At 40.6% G+C, this 13349-nt stretch overlaps 1 protein-coding gene across 3 annotated transcripts in view; it reads right to left on the bottom strand.

Moving 5' to 3' along the window:
* The window catches only part of pde8a (phosphodiesterase 8A), a 143828-nt gene that overhangs the window by 63875 nt on the left and 66604 nt on the right, over positions 1 to 13349 (bottom strand). For all 3 annotated transcript variants that reach the window (XR_009508444.1, XM_059953143.1, XM_059953142.1), the window contains exons 6-7: positions 9250 to 9338; positions 7833 to 7911 (exon numbers count right to left, since the gene is read on the bottom strand). Coding sequence is in view for 2 of the 3 variants with exons in the window: in XM_059953143.1 (XP_059809126.1) it covers positions 7833 to 7911; positions 9250 to 9338 (168 nt within the window). In the remaining variant the exon portion in view is untranslated. The remainder of the gene's footprint in view (positions 1 to 7832; positions 7912 to 9249; positions 9339 to 13349) is intronic.

Here is a 13349-nt window from a genome sequence, read left to right as displayed (position 1 = left end):
TAAGATTTCAGTGTATTAAAGATGAAATTTTGGAGGACTTGATGTAAGGTAATAAAAAAATAATGCATTGTTTTGTTAAAGGAAGATCTTGCCTGACATATCTGTGAGAATTCTTTGAGGATGTAATAAGCAAAAGAGACAAAGGAGAGTCAGTGGATGTTATTTACTTTGATTTTCCCAAGGCCTTTGATAAAGTATCGCATGCAAGGCTTCTTAAGGGTCTTAGAGGCAAGCTACTAGTATAGGTAGAAGATTGGCTGATGAGGAACAAAGTGGCTCTACTCAGGATGGTTGCCAATGATTAGTGGAGTTCTGCAATGGTTGGCTGCAATGCCATCAGATCTTTGATTCAGATTATTAAGATATAAAGTGAAAAGTGAAAATTTGGTCCCAGCACCAAATTTGTAAATAATATCAAGATAGGTGGAGGAACAGGTAATGTCACAGAGGCAAGGAGTCTACAAAAGGACTTAAGACAAATTGGGAAAAAGGGCTAAGAAGTGGCAGATAGAATATAGTGTAGGGACGTGTGGGATTATACTCTGACAGGAAAAATATAGGTGTGAGAAGAGATTAATGAGAAGAGATTTCAGAAAACAGAGGTACAAAGACACTTGTGAGCCCTAGCACAGGATTCCCTAAAGATTAAAATCCCAGGAATGAAAGGTTTAATGCATGAGAAGTGCTTGATGTCTCTGGGACTGCACATGATGGAGTTCAGAAGGATGAGAGGAGATCACATAGAAATGTCCTCAGATAGTGAAAGGCCTGGACAGAGTCGATGTGCAGATAGTGTTTCCATTAGTGAAGAGTCTAAGATCTGAGGGCACAGCCTCAGAATAAAAGGATGCCCCATTAAATCTGAGGTGAGGAAGAATTTCTTCCACCAAAGGCTACTGAATCTATGGAATCAGTTGCCACAGACAGCTGTGGAGACCAAGTCACTGGGTATATTTAATGGTGTTTGGTCTTAACTTGCAAGAGAGTTAAGTGTTTCAAGGAGAAGGCAGGAGAAAAGGGGTGAAAGTTTAGCCACAACTGAATTGTGAATCAGACTTGATAGGCCAAATGTCCTGAATTTGCTCCCATATCTGGATATGGTAAAGTCACACATCCAGGCTCATGGCAAACCTACCTACTCCTCAATCACTGGACATCCCAAGGGCAGACTTCTGGTGATAAACATTACTACTATTTCACTATTACTACTAAACCTGGATGCGATTGGGCCGAGCATCTGATGACATCTACAAAACTAATTTTCATAATACTCGAATCCCACTCCTAGCATCCTACCATATGAACTTATATTCTCAACACAAAGCAACACGACTGAAATGAAAGAATATATGCAGAGCATCACCTGATTAAGTGCAAAGGTAAACCAACTGTTCAAACCCCACTTTTTATCACCACATTCTTACAAAATCGGTCTAGGCTTTCCTTCATAAACAAAGCCAAGATCTCAAATACTTGCACTCTTGCATGCGCTTCGCACACAATTATTCGGAACTGACCACCATATTACACTAGTCATTTTGTTTGCTGCAAAATCAAGATGAGATGATTGCCCAGTTCAGTGCATCTTTGGTTGCTGAAAAAGGCACATTGCCTTTACTGCGTTTTAGCATCCCAGGTATTCAGTGAAACAGTCAAACACACTATGGTGCTGATATCTGTTCCAAAGGGTGCCAGTCATAACAAGGTAACTCTCCTCTACAGCTGCACCGCATTACCTGGCAGTTACTGCGGAGACCTTGCACTAGAGTTTAACGCCACAAATCCCAATTCAGACAGGAGAATGCCACCAAACTAGGCAAGCTAATTTTCTTAAAATAAAACATCAAAAATCTTGATTTACACTCAGACAAAAGGATGGAAAGGCCAGAGTCTGAACTGGACACTAATTATGTCAATGGCCTTTTTACAGTAACGCTAAATGTTAATTGTGAATGCAGCCTGACCTGCAGACAGCAGTTTAAAATATATATAGTTTTTAAAATACACTTGGAAGAAAAAGTTAGTGAGTCCTTTACAGTTATCTGGTTTTCTACATTAATTACTCAAAACACAGATTGGCCTTCATCTAAGTCACAATAATAGACAAACACAATTTGCTGAAACTAATAACACACAATTGCACTTTTCATGTATTTATTGAATACATTGTTTAATCATTCACAGTCCAGGCTGGAAAAAGTAAGTGAAACCTTAATAATTGGGAGAACTTCCTTTAGCAGCAATAACCTCCACCAAACATTTCTTGTAGCTCCTGATAAGACTTGCACAATGGCAAGGAGAAATTTTACACCATTCCTCTACACAAGCCTTTTTCAGTTCATCAATATTTCTAGGATACAGGTGTCCCCCGTCTTTCGAACGTTTGCTTTATGTCAACTCACCGTTACGAAAGACCTACATTAGTTACCTGTTTTCGCTAACAGAAGGTGTTTTCACTGTTACGAAAATTGGCAGCATGTGCTGAGCAGCCAAGTTCCTCCCCCGGAACTGCATTCTAGCCGGCATTGCTTAAACACTTGCCTGTGCTTTATGTTGATTTATTTTGTGAATCCGTTTGCAAGATGAGTTCTAAGGTATCGGAAAAGCCTAAAACAGCGCATAAGGGCATTACACTTAGCGTAAAACTAGACATAATTAAGTGTTTCGATCGTGGTGAACAAAGTAAGGACATAGTGAGTTTGGCTAAGGGTTTATGGAAGTTGACGAAGATGATGTTGAAGAGGTTATGGCATTCCATGACCAAGAACTGACAGATGAAGAGGAAAGGATAACAATTGAAGCCGAACGCAGTAGTGAACGGCCCGAAAGTGAAGATGTCCAGGAACTGAACAGTAAGCAATTGCATGAGATTTTCGCTGCGATTGACAACACTGCAATGATTGCAGAAAAGTATGACTTTAATTTTGAAAGGGTACATAGATTTAGGGCATATTTGCAGGATAGTTTGAGTGCTTACAAAGAACTGTATGATAGAAAGATGGGTGAGGCTAAGCAGACAAGCATACTGTCGTCTTTCAAGCCTTCCACACAGCCACAGCAGATGACGAAACTCAATCTTCGACATTGAGGCAGGCAGACATAGAAGGCAGTGACCTGCCTGCCCTAATGGAAACAGATGACGATGAGATGATACCCTAGTCTCCGCTACCTCGCACCACCCCAACCTTCGACGACTCAGCCTAACACATCATCAGTGTGCTTGCTCTCTTCTCGATTCTGGTAAGTGAAACTACACTGTACATAAATTATTTCTACTTTATATAGGCTGTGTATTTTTATGTGTTATTTGGTAGCTTCATAGCTTAAAGGTTACTGGAAAGAGTGTTTCTGCTGGGAACGCTTGCACCGTGTGTTTTTGCTGCGAGTGCTGCCAAGAGTGCTTGCGTGAGATTTTCGCTGCAGTGGACAGTGCTGCAAAAATTGCAGAAAAGTATTCCTACATTACATAGGCTGTGTATTTATCAGATCATTCCTGCTTTTACTATATGTTACTGTTATTTTAGGTTTTGTGTGTTATTTGGCATGATTTGGTAGGTTATTTTTTAGGTCTGCGAACGCTCACAAATTTTTTCCATATAAATAAATGGCAATTGCTTCTTCACTTTATGACATTCCGGCTTACGAACTGTTTCATAGGAACACTCTACCTTCAAATAGTGGGGGAAACTTGTACCTTGCATGAACAGCCCTCTTCAGGTCATGTCACAGAATCTTAACTGGGTTAAGGTCAGACTCCAAAACACAAATTATCTTCTTTTTAAACCATCCTGATGTCATTTAAAGAGCAAACATGAGGAAATCTGCAGATTCTGGAAATTCAAACACGATGTCATTTACTCATGTTTCAGATTATAAGACCATATGATATAGGTGCAGAATTAGCCCATCTAATCCATTGAGTCTGCTCCGCCATTCAATCATGGCTGATTCTTTTATTTTTAAATCTTCTCCTCAACCCCAGCTCCCGGCTTTCTCCCTGTAACCTTTGATGCCATGTCCAATCAATAACCTATTGATCTCTGCCTTAAATACACTCAACAACCTGGCCTCCACAGCTGCATGTGGTAACAAATTCACCACCCTTTGGCTAAAGAAATTTCTCCGCATCTCAGTTTTGAAAGGGTGTCCCTCTATCCTGAGCCTGTGCCCTCTTGTCCTAGAGACTATCCCACCATGGGAAACATCCTTTCTATATCTACTCTGTCGAGGCCTTTCAGCATTTGAAAGGTTTCAATGTGTTCCACCCTCATCCTTCTGAATTCCAGCGAGTACAGACCCACACCCATCAAATGTTCCTCGTATGATAACAACTTTCATTCCTGGAATCAACCTTCTGAACCTTCTTTGGACTGCCTCTAATGTCAGCACATCTTTTCTAAGATGAGGGGCCCAAAACTGTTCACAATACTCAAGGTGAGGCCTCACCAGTACCTTATAAAGCCTCAGCATCACATCCTTGTTCTTGTATTCTAGACCTCTTGAAATAAATGTTAACATGGCATTTGCCTTCGTCACCACCGATTCAACCTGCAAGTTAACCTTCAGGGTGTTCTGCACAACTTATTTCTACTACCAAAGTGCATGACCGTGCATTTTCCAACATTGTATTTGCCACTTCCTTGCCCATTCTCCTAATCTGTCCAAGTCCTTCTGCAACCTACCCGTTTCCTCAACACTACCTGCCCCTCCTCCAAACTTTGTATCATCTGCAAACCTGGCAACAAAGCCATTTACTTCATCATCTAAATCACTTATATACAGCATAAGAAGAAGTGGTCCCAACACCGATCCTGTGGAACACCACTGGTCACTGGCAGCCAACCAGAAAAGGATCCTTTTATTCTCATTCACTGCCTCCCACCAGTCAATGCTATAACCATGTCAGTAACTTTACTGTAATACCATGGGCTCTTAACTTGGTATGCAGCCTCATGTGTGGCACCTAGTCAAAGACCTTCTGAAAGTCCAAATATACAATATCCACTGCATCCCCTTTATCTATCCTACTTGTAATCTCCTCAAAAAATTCCAACAGGTTTGTCAGACAGAATTTTCCCTGAGGGAAACCCCCATGCTGACTTTGTACTATCTTGTCTCATGTCACCAAGTACTCCACCTTACCCTTAACAATTGACTCTAACATCTTCCCAACCACTGAGGTCAGGCTAACTGGTCTACAATTTCCTTTCTGCTGCCTTCCTCCTTTCTTAAAGAGTGGAGTGACATTTGCAATTTTCCAGTCCTCTGGCACCATGCCAAAGTCCAATGATTTTTGAAAGATCATTTCTAATGCCACCACAATCTCTAATGTTACCTCTTTCAGAACCTTAGACTGCAGTTCCTCTAGTTCAGGTGACTTATATACCTTTAGGTCTTTCAGCTTTTTGAGCATCTTCTCTCTTGTAACAGCAACTGCACCCACTTCTCTTCCTTCACACACTACAACATCAGGCATACTGCTCATGTCTTCCACAGTGAAGACTGACACAAAATACTCATTTAGTTCATCAGCTGTCTCTTTGTCCCCCATTATTATTTCTCCTGCCTCATTTTCTAGCAGTCCTATATCCACCCTCATTTCTCTTTTATTTTTAATATACTTGAGAAAACTTTTACTATCAACTTTGATATTATTTGTTAGCCTGTTTTCATATTTCATCTTTTCCCTTCTAATGTTTTTTTTAGTTGCTCTCTGTAGGTTTTTAAAAACTTCCCAATCCCCTATCTACTCACTAATTTTTGCTTTGTTGTATGCCCTTTCTTTTGCCTTTAATTCCCTTGTCAGCCACGGTTGTAATATTTTACCATTTGAGGATTTCTTCATTTTTGGAATACACGTCCCGCAATTCCTAATTTTTCCCAGAAACGCACACCTTTGCCGCTCTGATGACATCCTTGCCAGCAGCTCCTTCCAATTTACTTTGGCCAACTCCTCTCTCATACCACGGTAATTTCCCTTACTCCACTGAAATACTGCTACATCAGACTTTACTTTCTCCCTATTAAATTTCAAATTGAACACAATCATGTTATGATCACTGGTTCCTAAGGGTTCTTTTAACTTAAGCTTCCTAATCGCCTCCGGTTTATTACGTAACATCCAATCCAGTATAGCTAATCCCCTAGTAGGCTCAACAACAAACTGCTCTAAAAAAGCTATCTCTTAGGCGTTCAACAAACTCACTCTCGAGATCTATTACCAACCTGATTTTCTCAATCGACCTACATGTAAAAATCTCCCATGCCTTCCATAACATTGCCTTTTCTATTTCCCGGTGTAACCTGTGGTCCATCTCCCAGCCACTGTTGGGAGGCCTGAGTATAACTGATATCAACGTCATTTCATCCTTGCAGTTTCTCATCTCAACCCACAAGGATTCAACATCTTATGATCCTATGTCACACCTTTCTAATGATTTAATGACATTCTTTACCAGTAGAGCCTCGCCACACCCTCTACCTACTTTCCTATCCATCTGATATATCACTGCCTTGTTGCATCATCCAACTTCTAATAAGCTTCAGGTGATGGACCGCTACCCTAGCATTCTCCTGTAAAATGTCTTGATACAATTTTGAATGCATTGTTCCCTCAACGATTTCAGCTGTCCAAGCCCTGAGGCAGCAAAACAGCACCAAACCATGATGTGATGCTCCTCCCATCATGTTTTACAGTTGAGATGAAGTTTTGATGTTGGTGTGCAATATCCTTTTTCCTCCAGAGTTGTGTACATGTCTGCCAAAAAGTTCAATTTTTGTCTCATCTGTTCACAGAACACTGTCCCAGTAGCATTGTGGAACATCCAGGTGGTCTTTTGCAAACTTGAGACATGTAGCAATGTTTTTTTTTGGAGAGGAATTGTTTCCCCCATGGTGTCCTTCCATGGACACAATTCTTGCTCAGTGTTTTTGTTATAGTGGACACATGAACAGAGGCTTTAGCAAATTCTAGAGATTTCTGCAGGTCTTTTGCTGTTACCCTTATGTTCTTTTTCATCTCCTTCAGCATTGCATATTATGCTCCTGATGTGATCTTTGCAGGATGCCTACTCCTAGGGAGAGTAGCAACAGTTCTGAATTTCCTCCAATTATAGACAATCTCTTACTGTGGACTGATGAACACTCAGGTCTTCAGAAATGCTTTTGTAGACTTTTCCAGCTTCATGCATCTCTACAATTCTTCCAAAGTCCTCTGAAAGTTGTTTTGATCAAGGCATGGTGCACAGAAACAGATCTTTCTTGAGTAGAACAGGTTGTTAGTAACCTGACTGTGTCTTTTTTTAAAAAAAACAGGGCATGGCACCTCTATAACCCACATCTCCAATTTCATTTCATTAATTGACCCAACTCCAAATAACTTTTGTAGAAGATGATACCCCAGAGGATCACATATTTCTTTGAACCTAGGCTGTGTTTAAATGGTGTACTCAGTATTGATGACATATAGTAAACTTTTTGTGTGATATTAGTTTGGGCAGATTGTATTACTCTATTATTGTGACTTAGATGAAGATCGGACTACATTTTATGAGTAAATAATGCAGAAAACCAGGTTAGGATTATATACATCTGCAAAGGGTTCACAAGCTTTTCTTTGCAGATGTATATTATATGTTAAATACATATAACATATGTGTGTTACACAAATACATTATATGTATATCATTGTTTTTAAATCACTTTCCTTGAAGTGATGAAGAACTAAATATTACCTTAATGTGTAAAACTGCCATTGAAAATGTGTAGACATTTGTGATTACTTCTAAATACAAGCGCAAGTTGGTTCCAATTGCTAATAGTCAGCAACTAACCTGAATAATATTATCTTCACTTGTAATTTCTATAGACTCTTGGCATTGTTCCAGAGCTGTGAAGATTGCACCAGATGCCCTAGAAGGGGGAGAAGGAAGAATGGGGGGTGGGAAGAGCATGAGGGGAGAGAGCGGGGGGGGGGGGGGCGGGGGAATGTAAAGAGCAAGTGAGAGGAGGAGGAGAAATAATTTTAATAAGTTCACACAGTACCAGATCTTTCATGTTTTATGGAATTTATGCAAGAAACTAGAAACCAGATTTTCCAAATAAATATTTTTGCTTGTATAGTATTCATTAGACAGGGGACACTTTAATGATCTTGCTGATATCACAGATGGAAACTACAAACATCCAAGGGCAAGAATGTACCTCATGCACCATTAAATTCGACTGGTCACATGGTCAGGTAATGCTTCTACAAACTACAGCCCACAGCACTGGATTATTGCCTTAACTGAGCTGCCCACAACTATTCATTAATTTATTCTGCATGTCCTGGAATAGCACCTGCTGAGTGCCAAACCCATCTTCATCAGCTATAGAAAATGAATGGAGCATCCAAACAAAAGACCAGTCAGGGGTCCTGGAGGACAGTCTTTGTTGCTGTGTGTGTGTGGGGGGGGGGGGGGAGGAAGGGAGGGGGGCGGCTGAGAAAGAGAAATGATAAGTGGTGTTTTAATCAGAAATACAAGAGATTATGCGGATGTTGGACACCATAGACCTCTAACATTAACTATGGGGTACGTGGAACTCAGGATGAGAACTCCTGCTACTCAGGTTTAAAACAGAGGTAGAGATAGGGCGAATAGTCACAGTCTTTTCCTAGAGTAGGAGGGCATAGATATAAGGTAAGGAACGATTTAAAAGGGGATCTGAGGGGCAACTTATTCTACATAGAGGGTGGGGGGGTATGTAGAGTGAGCTGCCAGAGGTCAGAACAACTACAAATTTATAAGACATTTTAACAGGTATATGGATTTTAAAAAAATGTTTCAAGGGACATGGACCAAATGCAGGCAGATGGAACTGGTTAAGCTAACTTGACATGATCAAGTTGGGCTGAAGGGTCTGCTTCTGTGCAGAACTCATAACTATTTCCTGTAATAATTTTCAGAATACTTGTGTTACTATCAACTTCCTTTCTCTCTTTATCCCACTGCAGGTAAGCATGGCAGCCCCTAGCAACCAGGTTTGACAGGAGTGAGAAGAGAAACGGTGCTCTTAGGATAAATATACATCAGTTGGCCCTGGGACACTTTGGATGCGATCCATGCTGATGACCAACAGATTAGAAGCTCTAAATGGGAATGACAGATGAGGATTACGGAGAGAAAGAAGAGCACTCTGTAACTGCTGATTTATCAGTGTCACTTAACTCCATACATTAGCACCATAGCTCAATGAAACAGTTTGTACCTCAGTTTGAATCGTGCACGAACTTCTCCAAACTCTAATTGGATGAGCTCATTATAGCAGGCAATGACACTGGGATTCTCAATGTACCACTGAAAAGAAAAATGCACTGCACATCAGTGAAATTATATAAGAAAACTCTGTCAAATATTTACTAAGTTTACTACTGTCCTAAGCACTGAACTCTTCCAGAATCCTGAAGAAAGTTCAGAAAAAAAATAGTGCACACTTTGTTAGAGCTCAAGCAGTCTGAAGATAATATAAAGCTTCAAAGTTAGAATGTTTTGGTTGGTTAAATGAGGAAAAAATAATTTCTAATGGTAAACATCAGAATAAGTACAAGTAATAAATTTAAAAATTATAAAAACAAAGGCAGCAAATCAATCCTCTATTTCTGGAGGGTTGTTATGGCATGAAATGCAGCCACAAATTATAGGGAGAAACAGAGTCCATATACAGCTTTTGCAAGCAAATAAATATTAAAGAGTGGGAAAAGGGTGCAGTCAGCAGGAAAGCTGACCTTGTACGTTCCCTGTAAAGGCAGTGCAATCTGTAGCATGCACCTCATGTCAGTTGCTCAAAGGGGCATCCAGAAGCTGTGACGTCATCAAACTGGTTGAGCAGCCAATCACATTTGCACACAGAGCAAACGGGGGGAGAAGTTTTGAATTAATTTACAAAATATTTTCAAAACATCTCAATAGTCACAGAACACTGCAGCATAGAAACAGGTCCTTTGGTTCTTTTAGTCTGTGCAAAACCATTAATCAGCTGAGTCCCATTGACCTGCAACCAGACCATAGCCCTCCATACACCTCTCATCCACATACCCATCCAAATTTCTCTTAACTATTTAAATCGAACCCGCACCCACTACTTCTGCTGGCAGTTCATTCCACAGTCTCACCACCCCGAGTGAAGTTCCCCATAAATATTTCACCTTTCAAACTTAACCCATGACCTCTATAGTATGATACTGCTCACTGTGCAAGACCTACCCTGGTTGGTCCTACCAAAGTGCAAGACCTTACTTGTCTGCATTAAATTCCATCTGTCATTTTTCAGCCCATTTTTCAAGCTGGTTCAGATCCATTGCAAACTTTGGCAATCCTTCACGTTATCCACTATGTCCCCAGTCTTGGTGTCATCCACAAATTTGCTGATCCAGATAAACACATTATCATCCAGATCATTGATATAGATAACAATAACAAAGCAGTGCCGATCCTTGTGGCACTTCACTAGTCATAGGTTTCCAGTCAGAGAGGTAACTACCTATAACCATCTCTGGCTTCTCTCATGATGCCAATGACTAATCCAATTTACTACCTCATTTTGAATGCCAAGCAACTGCACCTTCTTGACCAACCACCCGTGCGCTACCTTGTCAAAGGCCTTGCCTAAAGTCCATGTATACAACATCCACTACCTTGCCTTCATCAATTTTCCTGGTAACTTTAAAAAACTTGAAAAGTTTGGTTAGACACGATTTACCATGAACAAAGACACCATATTGACTATCCTTAATCCCTGTCTATCCAAATACCTATATATCAGGTACCTTCTAATAACTTCCTACTACTGATATCAGGCTCACCTGCCTAACTGGTATACTATTATTGAGGGCAACACCCCAGGGGTACTCTGTACTGGCTGCCTATTCCTTTTCCCTCTCCTGATAGTCACCCAGGTAGCTGCCTCCTGCAACTTACAAGTGACTACCTCCCTATAGCTCCTATCACCACCTCATTCTCCAAGGAGCTGTAGCTTGGTGCACTTTGTGCAGATGCAGTTATCAGGGAGACTGCGGGTCTCCAAAATTTCACATTTCACATAAATAACAGCGCTAACTCTGGACCCAGTCTGAGTAACTAGCTATGTACGAACAGAAAAAAAACTTACAGGAAGCTTACTTAGAGCTCTTCTAAACCTGATGAGCCAAAGCCAGACCACTAACATTGGCCCAGTCATAAAATGGCCACTCCACTTACACGCCTTTCTTTTTATGGCTCAATGACTCACTCCCAATGAGATCTGCAGTTTTCAAATTGCTTTCAGCCTGTAAGACATCGCTGTCTCACTCGCTACTTCAATGATTCATTCCCAACAAGACAGTTTAGGGGAATGGGCAAAGTGGCAAATGAAATATAATGTTGGAAAGTGTATGATCATGCACTTTGAAGGATGAAGTAAACAGGCAGACTATTATTTAGATACAGAGATGCAAAGGGACTTGGGAGTCCTTGTGCAAGATACCCTAAAGATTAGCCTCCAGGTTGAGATGGTTGTGAAGAAGGCAAATGCAATGTTGACATTCATTTCTAGAGGTATAGAATATAAGAGCAGGGATGTGATGTTGAGGCTCTTGGAGTATTGTGTGCAGTTTTGGGCCTCTTTATTTTCGAAAGGATTACTGACAGTGGAGAGGGTCCAGTGAAGATTCACGAGAATGATTCCATGAATGAAAGGGTTACCGTATGAGGAGCATCTGGCAGCTCTTGGGCTGTATTCCCTGGAGTTCAGGAGAATTTGGGGGGGATCTCATAGAAACACTCTGAATGTAAAAAGGCCTGAACAGATTAGATATGGCAAAGTTATTTCCATGGTAGGGGATTCTAGGACAAGAGGGCATGAATTCAGGATTGAGGGACATCCTTTTAGTACAGAGATGTGGAGAAATTACTTTAGTCAGAAGGTGATAAATCTGTGGAATTTGTTACCACAAGCGGCTGAGGAGGCCAAGTCATTGGGTGTATTTAAGGCATAGATTGATAGGTTCTTTATTAGCCAGGGCATCAAAGGTTATGGGGAGAAGGCGGGGGAGTGGGAATGGCTGGAAGAACTTGATCAGCCCGTGATTGAATGGCGGAGCATACTCGATTGGCTGAGTGGCCTGCTCCTGATCCTATATCTTATGGTTTTCAAATGACTCTGACCCTGCAAATGTCTCTCACTTGCTACTTCAAACAATTATCAAATGCGCATGTTCTAGAAATTGGAATATCGAAAATGTTTAAAATGAAAATCCATTAATCTATATATCTGATACTTAAGGGGGCTGTAATTAATTTTTCAATATTCTTTGTAAGAGAAAGTTTGTTGAGCAGTAATTATGATTTTATTCACCACTAAGAACTTGGAGTTCCTGCAACAAAAGCAAGCTATCTCGATGACTAGTGAATACTTTGTTCCAGGATGCTCGTCAACAGTTTGCTTCATGATTCCCTGCAGAATTTTCCAGCCCCAACATCCACCTTCTCACCAGCTCAGCTCAGAATAAAAGTTCTCTTTTTCTTCATCCAATGGATGTCACGTTCTTTAATGTAAATTCCCAAATTAAACAGATCAATTACATAATCACGCAGCATGTGCTCCAAGCAACATTCTGCATAGCAAAATAGCTTCTTAGTACACCATTTTTCAGCTGTGAAATTCTAATTATAATTCCAATGTAATCAGATTCCATGTTAATAAATTATGTAATAACACAAATCCCTCCCACCCAGTTCCTGCTGTCCATTATCAATCAGTGATCACACACCAATATATGATGGACCAGCATCAAAAAAGCATTCTTTTCCCCATCCAGCCCTCTCCATATACTTAAAAGCTAATTTCACTTTTTTCTTCGCTGCCTGGTCAACCCTACATCAAATAAGGAAATGACTAATTAAAACACAGTAGAGCAGTGGAATCCTGAGCCAGAATGTTCTACATACATGGTCCCATACGGAGGGATGACTCAAGTTCAGGTAAGAATACCAAGCCAAGATCAAAGTGCTTCAATCTTTTTGGGAAGCTGAAAACTCTGAACAAAGCTAATGCCATCACTCCATGTTGTCTACCCATTACTTGAGACTTAAACTTGATCTCTCCCATCTCCTTCACCTGACAGAAGTTAGTCCAGGAACTGCAGATCTGCATTGCTACGGAAGCATCTATTGGTGCAATAGCAAAGGCGGCAGTGAAATAATTTTGCACAGAAGGGGAGTGAAAGCAAATTCTAACACCTGCCAGATGGTACAAACAAAACACTCAAGAGGAAACCACTGCTTGATCATTTCGTCTTGCTAGACAGGCAGTCAAAAATTAAAACCTGCTTC

This window comes from Hypanus sabinus, chromosome 28 (genome assembly GCF_030144855.1).
Source record: "Hypanus sabinus isolate sHypSab1 chromosome 28, sHypSab1.hap1, whole genome shotgun sequence".
Lineage (NCBI taxonomy): Eukaryota > Metazoa > Chordata > Chondrichthyes > Myliobatiformes > Dasyatidae > Hypanus > Hypanus sabinus.
This window is presented reverse-complemented; position numbering and strand designations above follow the sequence as displayed.